The sequence below is a fragment of the Mercenaria mercenaria genome, chromosome 18 (assembly GCF_021730395.1).
Source record: "Mercenaria mercenaria strain notata chromosome 18, MADL_Memer_1, whole genome shotgun sequence".
In the NCBI taxonomy this organism is placed as follows: Eukaryota; Metazoa; Mollusca; class Bivalvia; order Venerida; family Veneridae; genus Mercenaria; species Mercenaria mercenaria.
Genome location: NC_069378.1, coordinates 37,617,983 through 37,634,851, shown reverse-complemented (window position 1 = coordinate 37,634,851; position 16,869 = coordinate 37,617,983). Strand labels below are relative to the sequence as shown.

The 16,869-nt window shown below is 37.3% G+C and overlaps 1 protein-coding gene across 5 annotated transcripts in view; it reads left to right on the top strand.

Annotated features, from left to right (window-relative positions):
• The window catches only part of LOC123537885 (transmembrane protein 41A-A-like), a 210,189-nt gene that overhangs the window by 170,947 nt on the left and 22,373 nt on the right, over positions 1-16,869 (top strand). For 4 of the 5 annotated variants that reach the window (XM_045321791.2, XM_045321790.2, XM_045321792.2 and 1 more), the window contains one exon: positions 4,442-4,580. In XM_045321791.2, the coding sequence (XP_045177726.1) occupies positions 4,442-4,580 (139 nt within the window). Of the gene's footprint in view, positions 1-4,441; positions 4,581-7,153; positions 7,347-16,869 lie in introns of all 5 variants that reach the window. The other variant, XR_006683650.2, reaches the window with a different exon arrangement.

Genomic DNA, 16,869 nt, shown 5'->3' with positions numbered 1-16,869 from the left:
GTTATTATCTCCAAAACCAATGCAGATATTGATTTGAAACTTCACATGTGTCTTCGGGGTTATAAATCTAGTTGATAGCAGCAAGTCCCATAACTCTGACCTTCATTTTGGCCAAATTATGTCCCCTTTTGGACTTAGCAAATTCTGGTTAAAGTTTTGGGTGCAAGTACATACAGCTATTACTAAAAGGCATATAGATTTGAAACTTATTTTTTCTTTTTCTAGATCAATTACTAACCTCACTGGATCAAGTCCCATAACTCTGGCATGTATTTCGGGCAAATTATGCCCCCTTTTGGACTTTGAAAATTCTGGTTAAGTTTTACATGCAAGTTTCTATCTCCAAAACTAATGCAGATATTGAATTGAAACTTCACATGTGCCTTCGGGGTTATAAAACTAGTTGATAGCAGCAAGTCCCATAACTGATATGCATTTTGGTCAAATTATTCCCCCTTTTGAACTTAAAACTCTTTTGATATTTAACCTTTTTGGGTAATATTTTCCTGCTTCTGGGACAATATTTCGAATAGTCGAGCTTGGCTGTCATAGGACAGCTCTTGTTTGTTACTATACTATATACATAGACAAAATCTTGTGCACATTATCTCTCCTCATCCCCTTGACACAGTTTAATGAAACTTCACACAAGTGATCAGTAACAACAGTAGTAGTGCATGGGGCATGTAAGGTTATTTCAGAAAATAAAATTTCAGAGTTACGGGACTTTGTTCTTTGTTATCATACTGTATACAGTCTGCAATCTTGTGTGCACCTAATCTTCCGAACCCTTGCACACAAGTTAATGAAATTTCACACTTGTAAGTGATCAGTACCAACCCTAGTTGTGCATGGTGCATGTTACGTTCTTTTAGATAAATATTCTGCAGAGTTATGGAACTTTGTTGTTTGTTACTATACTGTATATATACAGTCTATATACATACAGTCCACATAATTATGCAATCTTGTGTGCGTCAAATTGCAATATACTGTGTCAGTGCGTGCAGGGGGGTGGGGGGTACATTCATCACCTTTAGTGATAGCTCTAGTTTCTCCTTGACCCCTAAACTACCATCCAAACTTAAGTAGTTGTTTCTAAGTCATTTACAAATGATAGTAAAGTTTGCCAAAATTCTGGTTTTGCAAAGATATCCTGCTGACTTTTATTTCATTAATTATCTCCCCTTTTACTTAGTGTGGGGAGACATATTGTTTTTGCCCTGTCTATCCATCCATCCTTCCATTCCATCCATCACACTTCATTTCCGATCAATAACTGGAGAATTATCTTACCTAGAACCTTCAAACTTCATAGGATGGCAGGGTTTATGGAGTAGACGACCCCTGTTGTTTTTGGGGTCACTCCATCAAAGGTCAAGGTCACAGGGGTCTGAACATGAAAAACCATTTCGGATCAATAACTTGAGAACCACTGGACCCAGAATGTTAAAAACTTGATAGGATGATTGGTCATGCAGAGTAGATGACCCCTATTGGTATTGGGGTCACTCTGTTAAAGGTCAAGGTCACAGGGGTCTGAGCATGGAAAACCATTTCTGATCAATATTGAGAAGCACTTTTAGATATGTATTATGTGGCATGCTCTAGTGGTTCCTGCCAAGATTGTTCAAATCATGACCCTGGGGTCAATATAGTATGACCCTGGGGTCAGTATAATCCATGCCAGAATGGTCCCTTGTTTTACATAAACATTTGTTTTTGAAGCAGTGGCAAAGAAATTTTGACCACATTTATAATGTTTGATACAGATTTCAATACTCATCTTGAATAGTCTTTACATCAAATGTTATTCAGTATTTTGTAACATTTGATGTAAATTGACTAAATGGCGCATAAAATGATATTTTCACTTTGATAGTCGGGTTGAATGTCGGTGTGAAGAAGGAGCAGTTTTACAGATTTTGTCATATTTTTAGCTCAGCTATCCAAAGAATAAGTAGAGCTATCCTACATCCTATGGCGTCACAACTTGGTTAGGTTTTTCGTACCAGTCCACATTTTGACAAAATCCTTTGAGATAAATTTGAAACTTTCAACACTTGTGTACCACTCTGTATCTCCTAAACCCCAGGAAGGATCAACACTTGTGTACCGCTCTGTATCTCTCAAACCATGGGAAGGATCAACACTTGTGTACCGCTCTGTATCTCCTAAACCATGGGAAGGATCAACACTTGTGTACCGCTCTGTATCTCCTAAACCATGGGAAGGATCAACACTTGTGTACCGCTCTGTATCTCCTAAACCCCGGGAAGGGTCAACACTTGTGTACCGCTCTGTATCTCCTAAACCATGGGAAGGATCAACATTTGTGTACCGCTCTGTATCTCCTAAACCCCAGGAAGGATCAACACTTGTGTACCGCTCTGTATCTCCTAAACCATGGGAAGGATCAACACTTGTGTACCGCTCTGTATCTCCTAAACCATGGGAAGGATCAACACTTGTGTACCGTTCTGTATCTCTCAAACCTAGGGGAAGGATCAACACTTGTGTACCGCTCTGTATCTCCTAAACCCCGGAAGGATCAACACTTGTGTACCGTTCTGTATCTCCTAAACCATAGGAAGGATCAACATTTGTGTACCGCTCTGTATCTCCTAAACCCCGGGAAGGATCAACACTTGTGTACCGCTCTGTATCTCCTAAACCCCGGGAAGGATCAACACTTGTGTACCGCTCTGTATCTCCTAAACCATGGGAAGGATCAACATTTGTGTACCGCTCTGTATCTCCTAAACCCCAGGAAGGATCAACACTTGTGTACCGCTCTGTATCTCCTAAACCATGGGAAGGATCAACACTTGTGTACCGCTCTGTATCTCCTAAACCATGGGAAGGATCAACACTTGTGTACCGCTCTGTATCTCTCAAACCATGGGAAGGATCAACACTTGTGTACCGCTCTGTATCTCCTAAACCCCGGGAAGGATCAACACTTGTGTACCGTTCTGTATCTCCTAAACCATAGGAAGGATCAACATTTGTGTACCGCTCTGTATCTCCTAAACCCCGGGAAGGATCAACACTTGTGTACCGCTCTGTATCTCCTAAACCATGGGAAGGATCAACACTTGTGTACCGCTCTGTATCTCCTAAACCATGGGAAGGATCAACATTTGTGTACCGCTCTGTATCTCCTAAACCCCGGGAAGGATCAACACTTGTGTACCGCTCTGTATCTCCTAAACCATGGGAAGGATCAACACTTGTGTACCGCTCTGTATCTCCTAAACCATGGGAAGGATCAACACTTGTGTACCGCTCTGTATCTCTCAAACCATGGGAAGGATCAACACTTGTGTACCGCTCTGTATCTCCTAAACCATGGGAAGGATCAACACTTGTGTACCGCTCTGTATCTCCTAAACCCCGGGAAGGATCAACACTTGTGTACCATTCTGTATCTCCTAAACCATAGGAAGGATCAACATTTGTGTACCGCTCTGTATCTCCTAAACCCCGGGAAGGATCAACACTTGTGTACCGCTCTGTATCTCCTAAACCATGGGAAGGATCAACACTTGTGTACCGCTCTGTATCTCCTAAACCATGGGAAGGATCAACACTTGTGTACCGCTCTGTATCTCCTAAACCATGGGAAGGATCAACATTTGTGTACCGCTCTGTATCTCCTAAACCATGGGAAGAACCAACACTTGTGTACTGCTCTGTATCTCCTAAACCATGGGAAGGATCAACATTTGTGTACCGCTCTGTATCTCCTAAACCCCTTGAAGGATTTTCATGAATCTTGGGTCAAATGATCACCTCATCAAAATAATGTGCAGAACTCATGAGTCAGCCATATAGGCTCAAGGTCAAGGTCACAACTCAAGGTCACAGATTTGAACCTTCCATTTTGTGTCCGCTCTGTATCTCCTGAACCCCTTGAAGAATTTTAATAGGACTGTAATATTTCCCTTATCAAGACGATGTGCAGAACTCAAAATTCACCCATGCTGGCTCAAGGTCAAGGTCACTTGGAATAAAATCATTGATGTGGTCATACATGGACTATAAAATATACTGAACAACATCAATGCTTCCACCCAATACCATCAACCCTTTCATATATAGTATATAGCTGTCTTTCAGACTGCTTTGTTCAAATGGTTCTGTTTGACTGTTGTTAGGGACTGAAAGACATGAAAATAGAAAAATATTATATACTGAATACACTTGTTACAATTCATGGTACAGTGTGTCATACATATAATCAAGGTTAAATTGTCATTTTATGTTAAACAACTTGGGGCCACTTTGGCCTTCTAATTTTTCTAGGCAGACATTTTCAAATTGTCAAGCATTATGTTCTTCTGAAAGCTCTTGTTAATTCAAAAATCTTGTTTAGTATTTAGACATGAGAAGCGAGTTACTTCACACAGTTTAAACAGTATTTTGCTCTTCCATTTAGGTCACAGACAATATGGACAGTTTATTTTTCTTCCTGCTATTTCTGAGATTGTTTCCAATGTCGCCAAACTGGTTCCTGAATATGGTATCACCAGTTCTAGATGTTCCTATACATATGTTTTTCTTATCAGTATTTATAGGTAAGTTGATTTTAAATTTTATTTGAGATATTAGCTTACTTCAGCTTTTTGCTCTCGGTTAGGGCTGGGACGATTTCAAAATTTTGGAACTGGTTAATCATTTGTTTGAAATTGAATCGAACCGGTTAATCAGCTGCCATATTGAAAATGCTGCTTTCTTTCCTGACGACCGTATCAAGGTACTTCCAGCAGCTGCCTTCATATTAGGAACTTACGGACTTTATCGTTTGTAAGCAGTGTGATAATTAATAAGTCATATTTTGGTGTTTTTATTAGCTCTCCTGTTACGGTGAGCTGTTGTGACCGCTTGATGTCAGTCGTGCGTCGTGCGTCAACAATTTGTAAAAAAATCTTCTTCTTGAAAACCACTAGGCAGAATTACACCAAACTTCACAGGAATTACCCTTGGGTGGCCCCCTTTCAAAATTGTTCAAAGAATTGAATTCAATGGAGAACTCTGGTTGGCATGGCAACCAAAAGGAAAAACTTTAAAAATCTTCTTCTCAAAAACCAGAAGACCTAGAGCTTAGATATATGGTGTGAAGCATTGCCTAGTGGACCTCTACCAAGTTTGTTCAAATCATGACCCTGGGATCAAAATTGACCCGCCCCAGGGGTTACTTGATTGTACATAGGAAAATCTTAAAAAATCTTCTTCTCAAAAAGCAGAAGCCCTAGAGCTTAGATATTTGACATGTAGCATTGCCGAGTGGACCTCTACTAAAGTTGTTCAAATCATGACCTCCGGGTCAAAATTGACCCCGCCCCAGGGGTCACTTGATTTTACATATGAATATCTTCAAAAAATTTCTAAAAATAAACCAGAAGGCTTAGAGCTTAGATATTTGACAGGTAGCATTGCCTAGTGGACCTCTACAAAAAATTTTTAAATCTTGACCCTGGGGTCAAAATTGACCCCGCCCCAAGGGTCACTTGATTTTACATAGGAAAATCTTAAAAAATCTTCTTCTCAAAAACCAGAAGCCCTAGAGCTTAGATATGTGGTGTGAAGCATTGCCTAGTGGACTTCTACCAAGTTTGTTCAAATCATGACCCTGGGATCAAAATTGACCCGCCCCAGGGGTTACTTGATTGTACATAGGAAAATCTTAAAAAATCCTCTTCTCAAAAAGCATAAGCCCTGGAGCTTAGATATTTGACATGTAGCATTGCCTAGTGGACCTCTACTGAAGTTGTTCAGATCATGACCCCGGGGTCAAAATTGACCCCGCCCCAGGAGTCACTTGATTTTACATATGAAAATCTTCAAAAAATTTCTAAAAATAATCCAGAAGGCCTAGAGCTTAGATATTTCACATGTAGCATGGCCCAGTGGACCTCTACAACATTTTTTTCAAATCATGACCCCTGGGTCAAAATAGACCCCGCCCCAGGGGTCACTTGATTTTACATATGAAAATCTTCAAAAAATTTCTAAAAATAAACCAGAAGGCCTAGATCTTAGATATTTGACATGTAGCATTGCCTAGTAGACTTCTGCAAAAAAATTTAAAATCATAACCCCCGGGGTCAAATTGGCTCCGCCCCATGGGGTTACTTGATTGTACATAGAAAAATCTTCAAAATTTTCTAAAAAAAACCCCAGAAGGCCTAGAGCTTAAATATTTGACATGTAGCATCGCCTAGTGGACCTCTACAAAATTTGTTCAAATCTTGACCCCCGCAGGGTCAAATTGACCCAGCCCCAGGGTTTCTTGATTGTGCATAGGGAAATCTTCATAAATTTGCTAAAAATAAACCAGAAGGCCTAGATCTTAAAGCTTTAGCTAAGAAATTTGTTCAAGCAAGCAACTCTACTCAGGTGAGCGATATAGGGCCATCATGGCCCTCGTGTTTTAAATATATCACGACAGGCAAATCCGAGACTATTGATTATGTTCAATGTGTTTTATCGGAAATATACTACGGGTCTATGTGCTGGTCAAAGAAATGTATAAAGTACAATTCGTGATGTTTATTGTTTGAGAGTGATTAACAGTTTTGCAAAATTGAAACCGGTTTCCCCTAGTAATCAAATCGGATCCTATTAACCGAATAATCGTCCCAGTTCTACTCTCGGTGAGCATATGTAGACTTTCTTCAAAAACAACAACTTCTTTGAAACTATTTGGGGAAATTTAACGGAATTTGGATATATCTGGAAAGTCTTGTAAAAAAGATACATAATACAACTGTAAATTACATACATGTGTCATAGGGTGCCCCACAAGGTTTTAGCTTAGGTAGAGCCCCATTAGGTTCATTATTTTCTTAAAGCCTTCGGCTTTCAAATGTCTAGATAGCATGACAGTATCTGCATTAGGCTAGTGAAGCACGCACTTCCATCATCACGAACCGTGAACAGGAAGTAAACCTGAGCTTTCTGTTTTTCAAAATTTAGTTTGTGCGAGTTAAGAATTTTATTTGTAAGTGTAGGGTGTATATCGAACATTCCCCTATTGCCCAGTCTGTTTAGCGCTCGCTCAAGTATGTTGTGCAGAGGATAGATTTTAGTTCCTTCTAACAGTTGCCAAAATGCAAACTTTTGAAGCCTGTATTTTTTCTCTTTCTAGATTTCTACAGTGCAGAGGCACATAATCCACAGCTGAAAATGTGGATACCATGAGACCTAAAACTCGAGCCAGTTGTCTACTAGCCACAACTGACCTTTTGTACAAGTTCAAACATTCATTCATTATGTTTTGCACCTTTTCTAATGGCAATATGACAATCATCTTTTCAGAGTCTATATCATTGCCTAAAAAAGTAAGCTTCCTTGTAGTAGTCTACCAATATCTTAGGAAAATGCGACTTCTGATGGCATTTTTTGTTAATGCTTGGATATTAATATAAAAGTGTTACTTAGGACCATACTTGAAATTTAAAAGGGGCTGTCGCCTTCTAGAGTTCCTCATTACAGTATAATGGGGTCAAAGGTCAAATGAGTGCATTTACAAATAAACTATGCTGCTATGCACTCATTTTATTTTCATATAACCATCTAAATTGGTTTAAATATTGTGTCTCAACGCCCTTTAGTGTTTTGTAAATAAAACTGATGATAATATAAATAATATATATCTGGGAAAAGTGGCATACAATGGCAAAGTATACTTGATGTTTGCTAATCTTTATATGTGGATCAGCTGCAGAAATATTTTTAGCTCTACTATTCGAAGAATAGTCTAGCTATTCTACTCACCCTGGCGTCGGCGTCGGCGTCACACCTTGGTTAAGTTTTTGCATGCAAGTACATACAGCTATCATTTAAAGGCATATAGCTTTGAAACTTATTTATTCTTTTTCTAGGTCAATTACCAACCTCACTGGGTCAAGTTCCATAACTCTGACATGTATTTTGAGCAAATTATGCCCCCTTTTGGACTTAGAAAATTCTGGTTAAAGTTTTACATGCAATTTACTATCTCCAAAACTAATGCAGATATTGAATTGAAACTTCACATGTGTCTTCGGGGTTATAAAACTAATTGATAGCACCAAGTCCCATAACTCTGACCTTCATTTTGGCCAAATTATGCCCCCTTTTGGACTTAGAAAATTCTGGTTAAAGTTTTGCGTGCAAGTACATACAGCTATTACTAAAAGGCATATAGATTTGAAACTTATTTTTTCTTTTTCTAGATCAATTACCTACCTCACTGGGTCAAGTCCCATAACTCTGACATGTATTTTGGCCAAATTATGCCCCCTTTTGGACTTAGAAAATCCTGGTTAAAGTTTTACATGCAAGTAACTATCTCCAAAACTACCACAGATATTAAATTGAAACTTCACGTGTGTCTTCGGGGTTATAAAACTAGTTGATAGCACCAAGTCCTATAACTCTGACATGTATTTTGGGCAAATTATGCCCCCTTTTGGACTTAGAAAATCCTGGTTAAAGTTTTGCGTGCAAGTACATACAGCTATTACCAAAAGGCATATAGCTTTGAAACTTATTTATTCTTTTTCTAGGTCAATTACCAACCTCACTGGGTCAAGTCCCATAACTCTTAACATGTATTTTGAGCAAATTATGCCCCTTTTTGGACTTAGAAAATTCTGGTTAAAGTTTTACATGCAAGTTACTGTCCCCAAAACTAATGCAGATATTGAATTGAAACTTAATATGTTTCTTTGGAGTTATAAAACTAGTTGATAGCACCAAGTCCCATAACTCTGATATGTATTTTGGTCAAATTATGTCCCCTTTCGAACTTAAAACTCTTTTGATATTTAACATTTTGATTAATAATTTCCTGCTTCTGTGACAATATTTCGAATAGTCGAGCTTGGCTGTCTTACTTGGCTTGGCTGGCTCTTGTATCTGTCGTATCTTAGGGTTATTTTAATGTAACTTCAAGGTCACAGACATGTCAAGGTCAAAACTGAACTTTTGAAAATGACTTCTAAGGTATCAAAGATAGCAAAATGGTGCTATATTAATGATATACTCAACAAGTTTTCTAACTCCACACCTGTTTTTTAGCTCACCTGAGCACAAAGTGCTCAAAGGTGAGCTTTTGTGATCGCCCTGTGTCCATCATGCATCGTCCGTCGTCCGTCTTCAGCAATTTGACTGTTAACACTCTAGAGGTCACATTTTGGCCCAATCTTAATGAAACTTTGTCAGAATGTTACCCTCAATAAATTCTTGGATGAGTTTGATATTTGGTCATCTGGGGTCAAAAACTAGGTCACCAGGTCAAATCAAAGGAAAAAATTGTTAACGCTCTAGAGGTCACAATTTTGGCCCAATCTTAATGAAACTTGGTCAGAATGTTACCTTCAATTTAATCTTGGACGATTTCAATATTGGGTCATCTGGGGTCAAAAACTAGGTCACCAGGTCAAATCAAAGGAAAACTTTGTTAACACTCTAGAGGTCACAATTTGGGCCCAAACTTAATGAAACTTGGTCAGAGTGTTATCCTCAATAAAGTCTTGGACGAGTTCGATTTTGGGTCATCTGGGGTCAAAAACTAGGTCACAAGGTCAGATCAAAGGAAAAGCTTGTTAACACTGTAGAGGTCGCATTTATGACTGTATCTTCATGAAACTTGGTCAGAATGTTAATATTGATGATTTTAAGATCCAGTTTGAATCTGGGTCATGTCATCTGGGGTCAAAAACTAGGTCACAAAGTCAAATCAAAGGAAAAGCTAGTTTACACTTTAGAGGCCACATTTATGACCATATCTTAATGAAACTTGGTCAAAATGTTAATCTTGATGATCTATAGGTCAAGTTCAAATCTGGATCAGGTTGGGTCAAAATCTAGGACACTAGGTCAAATCAAAGGAAAAGCTTGTTAACACTCTAGAGGCCACATTTATGACTGTATCTTCATGAAACTTAGTCAGAATGTTAAACTTGATCATCTTTAGGTCAAGTTTGAATCTGGGTCATGTCGGGTCAAAAACAAGGTCACCGGGTTAAATCAAAGGAGAAGGTAGTTAACACTTTAGAGGCCGCATTTATGACCATATCTTAATGAAACTTGGTCCGAATGGTAATCTTGATTGATCTTAAGGTCAGTTTTAAATCTGGGTCAGGTGGGGTCAAAAACTAGGTCACTAGGTCAAATCAAAGGAAAAGCTTGTTACCACTCTAGAGGCCACATTTATGACTGTATCTTCATGAAACTTGATGATCTTTAGGTCAAGTTCGAATCTGGATCATGTCGGTTCAAAAACTAGGTCACAGGGTCAAATCAAAGGAATAGATAATTAACACTTCAGAGGCCACATTTATGACCATATCTTAATAAAACTTGGTCAGAATGTTAATCTTGTTGATCTTTAGGTCAGTAGGTCAGGTGAGCGATACAGGGCCTTCATGGCCCTCTTGTTTCCTTTTACCGCCAAATTTTGACAGATTTGAATGAATGTTTTACACAATGTTTAATGATTACTTTATTTTAAAATAAAACATAAAAACGATCATAGCCTGATTTTAATTCATTTAACCATAAGGGTAACAATAAGGTAACCCTTGAATTAAAAGTCACCTAATTACTAAATTCAAAATCACAGCAGTACACTTTGATCCTATGAATTTAATAAAGTTCAAATAGGAACATCCATCAATATTTTCAATATGAACATGTTAATTTTATATCAGGTTTGTGACGTCATGAATGACACCACATTAATGACAAAATTGTTTAATCCCGCAGATGGATAGAGACCAGCACCAAGTTACATTCATTCTGTGACTTTTTATACGCCCGTTTGAAAAATGGGACGTATTATGGGAACGCCCCTGGCGGGGGGATGGGCGGGCAGCATCCACAGACTTTGTCCGGAGCATATCTTCTACATGCATGGAGGGATTTTGATGAAACTTGGCACAGTTGTTCACCATCATGAGACAGAGTGCCGTGCACAAGAACCAGGTCCCTAGGTCTAAGGTCAAGGTTACACTTAGAGGTCAAAGGTCAAATTCAAGAATGATTTTGTCCGGAGCACATCTTCTTCATGCATGGAGGGATTTTGATGAAAGTCAGCACAATTGTTCATCATCATGAGACGGAGTGTCGTGCGCAAGAACCAGGTGCCTAGGTCTAAGGTCAAGGTCACACTTAGAAGTCAAAGGTTTCAAGAATGAAAACTTTGTCCGGAGCATTTCTTCTTCATGCATAGAGGGATTTTGATATAACTTGGCACAAATGTTCACCACCATGAGGCGGTGTGTCATGCATGAGAACCAGGTTCCTAGGTCTAAAGTCAAGGACACACTTAGAGGTCAAAGGATACAAGAATGAAAACCTTGTCCGGAGCATTTCTTCTTCATGCATAGAGGGATTTTGATGTAACTTGGCACAAATGTTCACCACCACGAGGCGGAGTGTCATGCGTGAGAACCAGGTCCCTAGGTCTAAGGTCAAGGCCGCACTTAGAGGTCAAAGGATACAAGAATGAAAACCTTGTCCGGAGCATTTCTTCTCCATGCATAGAGGGATTTTGATATTACTTGGCACAAATGTTTACCACCACGAGACAGAGTGTCATGCGCAAAAACCAGGTCCCTAGGTCTAAGATCAAAGTGACACTTAGAGGCCAAAGGTCAGATACAAGAATGACTTTGTCCGAAGCATTTCTTCTTCATGCATAGAGGGATTTTGATATTACTTGGCACAATTATACACCATCATGAGACGAAGTGTCATGCGCAGTTCCCTTCTTTAGAATTACTTTCTTTTGTTGTTACTATAAATAGCTTATATTGTAACTTTTTCATTACTAGTCATAGGGAAAAATCGAGACCACTTTTCTGTAGTACAGCATGCATGCTACATCCAATTTTGAGGTGTATTTTGACCAATCTCTACCTGGTAAAGATTTTTATGTGGACTTGCAAATTTTTTTATTTTTTTTTAAGATTAACTTCCCTTAGTTGTTACTATAAATAACTTATATTGTAACTTTTTTATAATTGACTGTAGGGAAAAACCAAGACCACTTTTCTGTGGTACAACATAGATGTTACTTTCAATTTTTGGTGTATTTTAAGGTATCTCTACCTGGTAAGGAGTTTTTTTGTGGACTTAGGAAAACAAAAGACTTACAATGATTACTAAACAACCACAAAATTAAAATTCCATTTGCAAATACAGGTGCTAGAGTAAAGAAATTTGCTGTGACGGGCGTATATTGTGACATTCTGGCACTCTGTTATTTTTGGGTTACCTTATTTGAACTTTCATGGCACAACGAATGTACACACAATTGATTTCGCTCTTATGTTTATTTAATTGAACTGGTCATTAAACAATGTGTCCAATTTTCATTCAGATCTGTCAAAATTTGGCAGAGATAACACAAAAGTCATGTGTGGAGTTGTTGAGTAAATGATTATAAAATGACATTGCAAATGCATTTCATTCACTTCAGGAAATGCACTTCAAGCAGCAATAAAATTTGAATTTAAGCTTTGAATTGACTATAAAAAAATATTTCAAATTGTACACCTTTTGAGAAATGTGTGCGAACGAGGAAATATGGTAGGTTTTGAGGATGAAGACTACAACGGAAAATGAATTACATATAAATATATAAAAATCTCACATAAACAGTTAAAATCACTTTACTGTCATGTATACAACCAAGTATTTTTAGCTCAATAATGAGAGTGCAGATCTAAGGATCGCTGGGTTGTGAGTTTGATCCCCGGGAGAGGTGTATGTTCTCCATGACAATTTGATAATAGACATTGTCAGGAGTAATTTCGTCCTCCACTTCTGAATCATATGGAGAAGTTGGCAGTTACTTGCGGGGAAAAGGCTAGTACTTGTAGAGACTCCAGAAACACTGATTAGGTTAATTGACCGCTGTTACATGTCTGAAATACTGTTGAAAGTAATATTTACATATATGAAATGCGTTCCAGTGCAGTCCTAAAGAAATGATTTCAATACTGGTGATGATTCTTAATATGATATATATTTATGTTAATTATACCCCCACCAAACATGTTTGAGGGGGGTATATAGGAGTCAGTTTTGTCGCGTCCCGTCGCGTCCCGTCCTGTCCCGAAATCTATTATCTCAGTTATTACCAAATGGATTTGATTCAAACTTAAAATACATGTTCCACCTTACCACCCACATCATGTGACACAAGGTGCATAACTCTTGACACCAAGTTTTCATGAATTATGTCCCCTTTTACTTAGAATTTAGGGTTAATTTTGCTGTATTTTCACTCTATCTCAGTTATTACTAAATGGATTTGATTCAAACTTAAAATAGATGTTCCACCTCATCACCCACATCATGTGACACAAGGTGCATAACTCTGACACCAATTTTTTTATGAATTATGCCCCTTTTTACTTAGAATTTAAGGTTGATTTTGATTTATTTTCACTATATCTCAGTTACAACTGAATGGATTTGATTCAAACTTAAAATAGATGTTCCACCTCATCACCCACATCATGTGCCCACATCATGTGACACAAGGTGCATAACTCTGACACCAAGTTTTCATGAATTATGTCCCCTTTTACTAAGAATTTAAGGTTAATTTTGTTGTATTTTCACTATATCTCAGTTATTACTAAATGGATTTGATTCAAACTTAAAATAGTTGTTCCACCTCATCACCTACATCATGTGACACAAGGTGCTTAACTCTGACATAATTTTTTTATGAATTATGTCCCCTTTTACTTTAAATTTAAGGTTGATTTTGATGTATTTTCACTATATCTCGGTTATTACAAAATGGATTTGATTCAAACTTAAAATAGATGTTCCACCTCATCACCCACATCATGTGACACAAGGTGAATAACTCTGACACCAGTTTTTCATGAATTATGCCCCTTTTTACATAGAATTTAAGGTTAATTTTTATGTATTTTCACTATATCTCAGTTACTACTGAATGGATTTGATTCAGACTTAAAATAGATGTTCCACCTCATCACCCACATCATGTGACACAAGGTGCATAACTCTGACACTAATTTTTCTTGAATTGTGTCCCCTTTTACCTAGAATTTAAGGTTAATTCTGATGTATTTTCACTATATCTCATTCTGATTGCCTTAGAGCCAAAGGGAAGTAACCTTTTTTTAACTTTTGTATGGAGTTTCTTCCCCTTAAATTCCAGGAATTAGTCTATTTTTAGAAATCCTATTTTTAGATTTTCAATATTTTAGGTATTTTTCTAACTTTTTTATTATAAGTCCTATGTAAAAAGTAAATACATTTTTCTGTGGTAACATGGGTCGGTAAGACACTTTTTTGTATTCACTTTTAGTGTATCCCTAATATTAGATATTTAATATATTTACTAGTATTACTATACTAGTATTATACTAGTATTACTTACATGTGGAAGCCCAGGATGAAGTACTCCAAAGACTAAGTATTTTTAAGATTTCTTATGGTTGCCATTCTTCTGTGACAAGACCGTATGGTGGGGGTATGAGTCACTCCTGTGACAGTTCTAGTTTGTCCACCAATAATGGTTAAATAGGACCATTTTAGAGGAATAACTGAAATATTGGTCACATTATAGGTGTACACAGTACATGCACAGTAACAAAAAAACAGAACAGATCTGTAGGATTTCAACTAGTTAATTTATACACTATTTCTCTGATTTGCTGTAATTTCTTTCTTTTTTTTTTTACTATCGGTCAGACATTATGTATTTGTAATAAGTAGCACATTTCAGGAACTATCACTGAAGCTCTTAATGCAATATTTGCATTATTTTATTCTGAAAATTCAGCAGCTATTTCTGTTTCGATCCTTATTATTTCTGGCTTTGCTTCTACACTCTCACTTCCTGTTCAAAACAAAAGTTGAAAACGAATCAGGTTCGTAACAATTTACACATCTGACACTTGGTTTCAGACAGGATGTCCTTGATAACATTGTGAAAACAAAGCTAGTATCTTGACACTGAAACATCAGTCATTCAGATGTTTTACAAATAAAAATGTAAAAATAAAGATATAAAAACATCAGAAAGGTTCCTTTAGAATATTTTATAATTGTAACATTAAGGCACATTCAGTGAAATATTCGGTATTTTCATGATTACTGACAGATGATGGTTCAGCTAATCAAAATGATGAAATATGGTGGTTCGATAGAAACTACGTACATGTAAGAGATATGCAATGCGTAAAAATAACTTCCTGCATGATGAGAAGGGCATGAAGAACAAATTTGAAATTCAAAATGATGAATTTGTAATAAACAAATACTGCCGATTGAATATGCCAGGCTAAGACGTCTATAGCTTGTGAAGTCGGACTATTATGGGGTTTATTCACTTTTATATAAGTGTAAGAAGTTATTTTTATATAAGGGCAATTCATTACAATAGCGTTAGCTCACATTTGTTTCATTTTATAACATCAGTAGATTCCTTCGTGATACATTGGTAAGTTTGCCCTACTCGGTTCTATCACCAACCAATCACTTGGAAATCTAAAGGTATTGTAACAGGAAAACAAACATGCTTTACCCCTTTCACATAATAAAGACCATACTAATAACATTCGATATACTTTCAAATTAACTGACCATTATTAAGCCTGTTTGAAGTTAAGCATCTATAGAACCAACATAAACAAATAGTTACAAAATTGTAGATATTGAAAACACTTGAAGGGTGGTTACCAGTTCTTATAATGGTCTAATGTTAATGTGCAAAGAAATACTTTTTTAGCTGATTCAAAAATATGGAGGGTACCATTTTCATGCTAATGGAATGAAAACAAACTTAGCATTTGTGGTTATCTAATATCTATATTTAAACTTTGATATCGCTTAATTTTTGTACATAGATAGTATTTCTAAATGCCCCCACATTCCTGAAATCACTACAGCACATGCGTAAACCACTGGAATAGAGTTTTAATTGACAGCATAGACCATTTTAGATAATGCTTGAGAGAATTTGCACATTTCATACTATCTCACAAACAGACTTAATCAAACCGTGTTTGCTATTTTTGTCGTCCTTGAGTTCTATGCTTCCGAAGGAATCTTTAGATCTGTCAACAGTTAGTACAGTCAAACTATGTTCCTTAGAGTTAACGGAACAAGCAAAATGTGTTCGCGATATCAGTATTACCACAGACACTTGGGGCTCGGACCTCCACACACCTCATTCTCCTCCGCCCCTGGTTAAGTTTAGCCAATATATTTTAGCATTTCACCATGTATCAAGCATATGTGACAATCATAAAACGCATTTTGTAACATTTCAGCGTGTTTTTAAAAAATGTATTTTTACCATCAATGCTCTCAATACTACAAGATATGAAACATCTCACGAACACTAGGGAAACAATAGCCAGTTAAACGTTTAAATGAACCCCTACCAATGAATCACTGGTATCAATCGTCAGATCTGTTACCATTCTGTCAAATGACACCGGTCCCGACAACTGTCGTTTGTATTCCGACGAGAAATCAATAAATAATATAAATCAATCTATCTAAATTCTATGGAACACTTCCTTGCGAATAGATCCCTGCTTTGAACTGCGCATATCGTTGCCGGGTACCAAAATTGATATCGTTTCAACTGCATTATACCGGATTATCGCTTCACCACGTGTTACACTAGGTTTGTTTACATAAAGAAGTGATGATCTGGTTTAACATAGCCGTAAGAGTAACAATTTTGGTTCCCGGTTTATGACATGCGCTACACAAAGCGAGGGTCCAGCGCAAGCAAGTGTTCCCAGTGTTCGTACAATGTTGCATATCTTGTAGTATTGAGAGCATTGATGGTAAAAATACATTTTTTAAAAA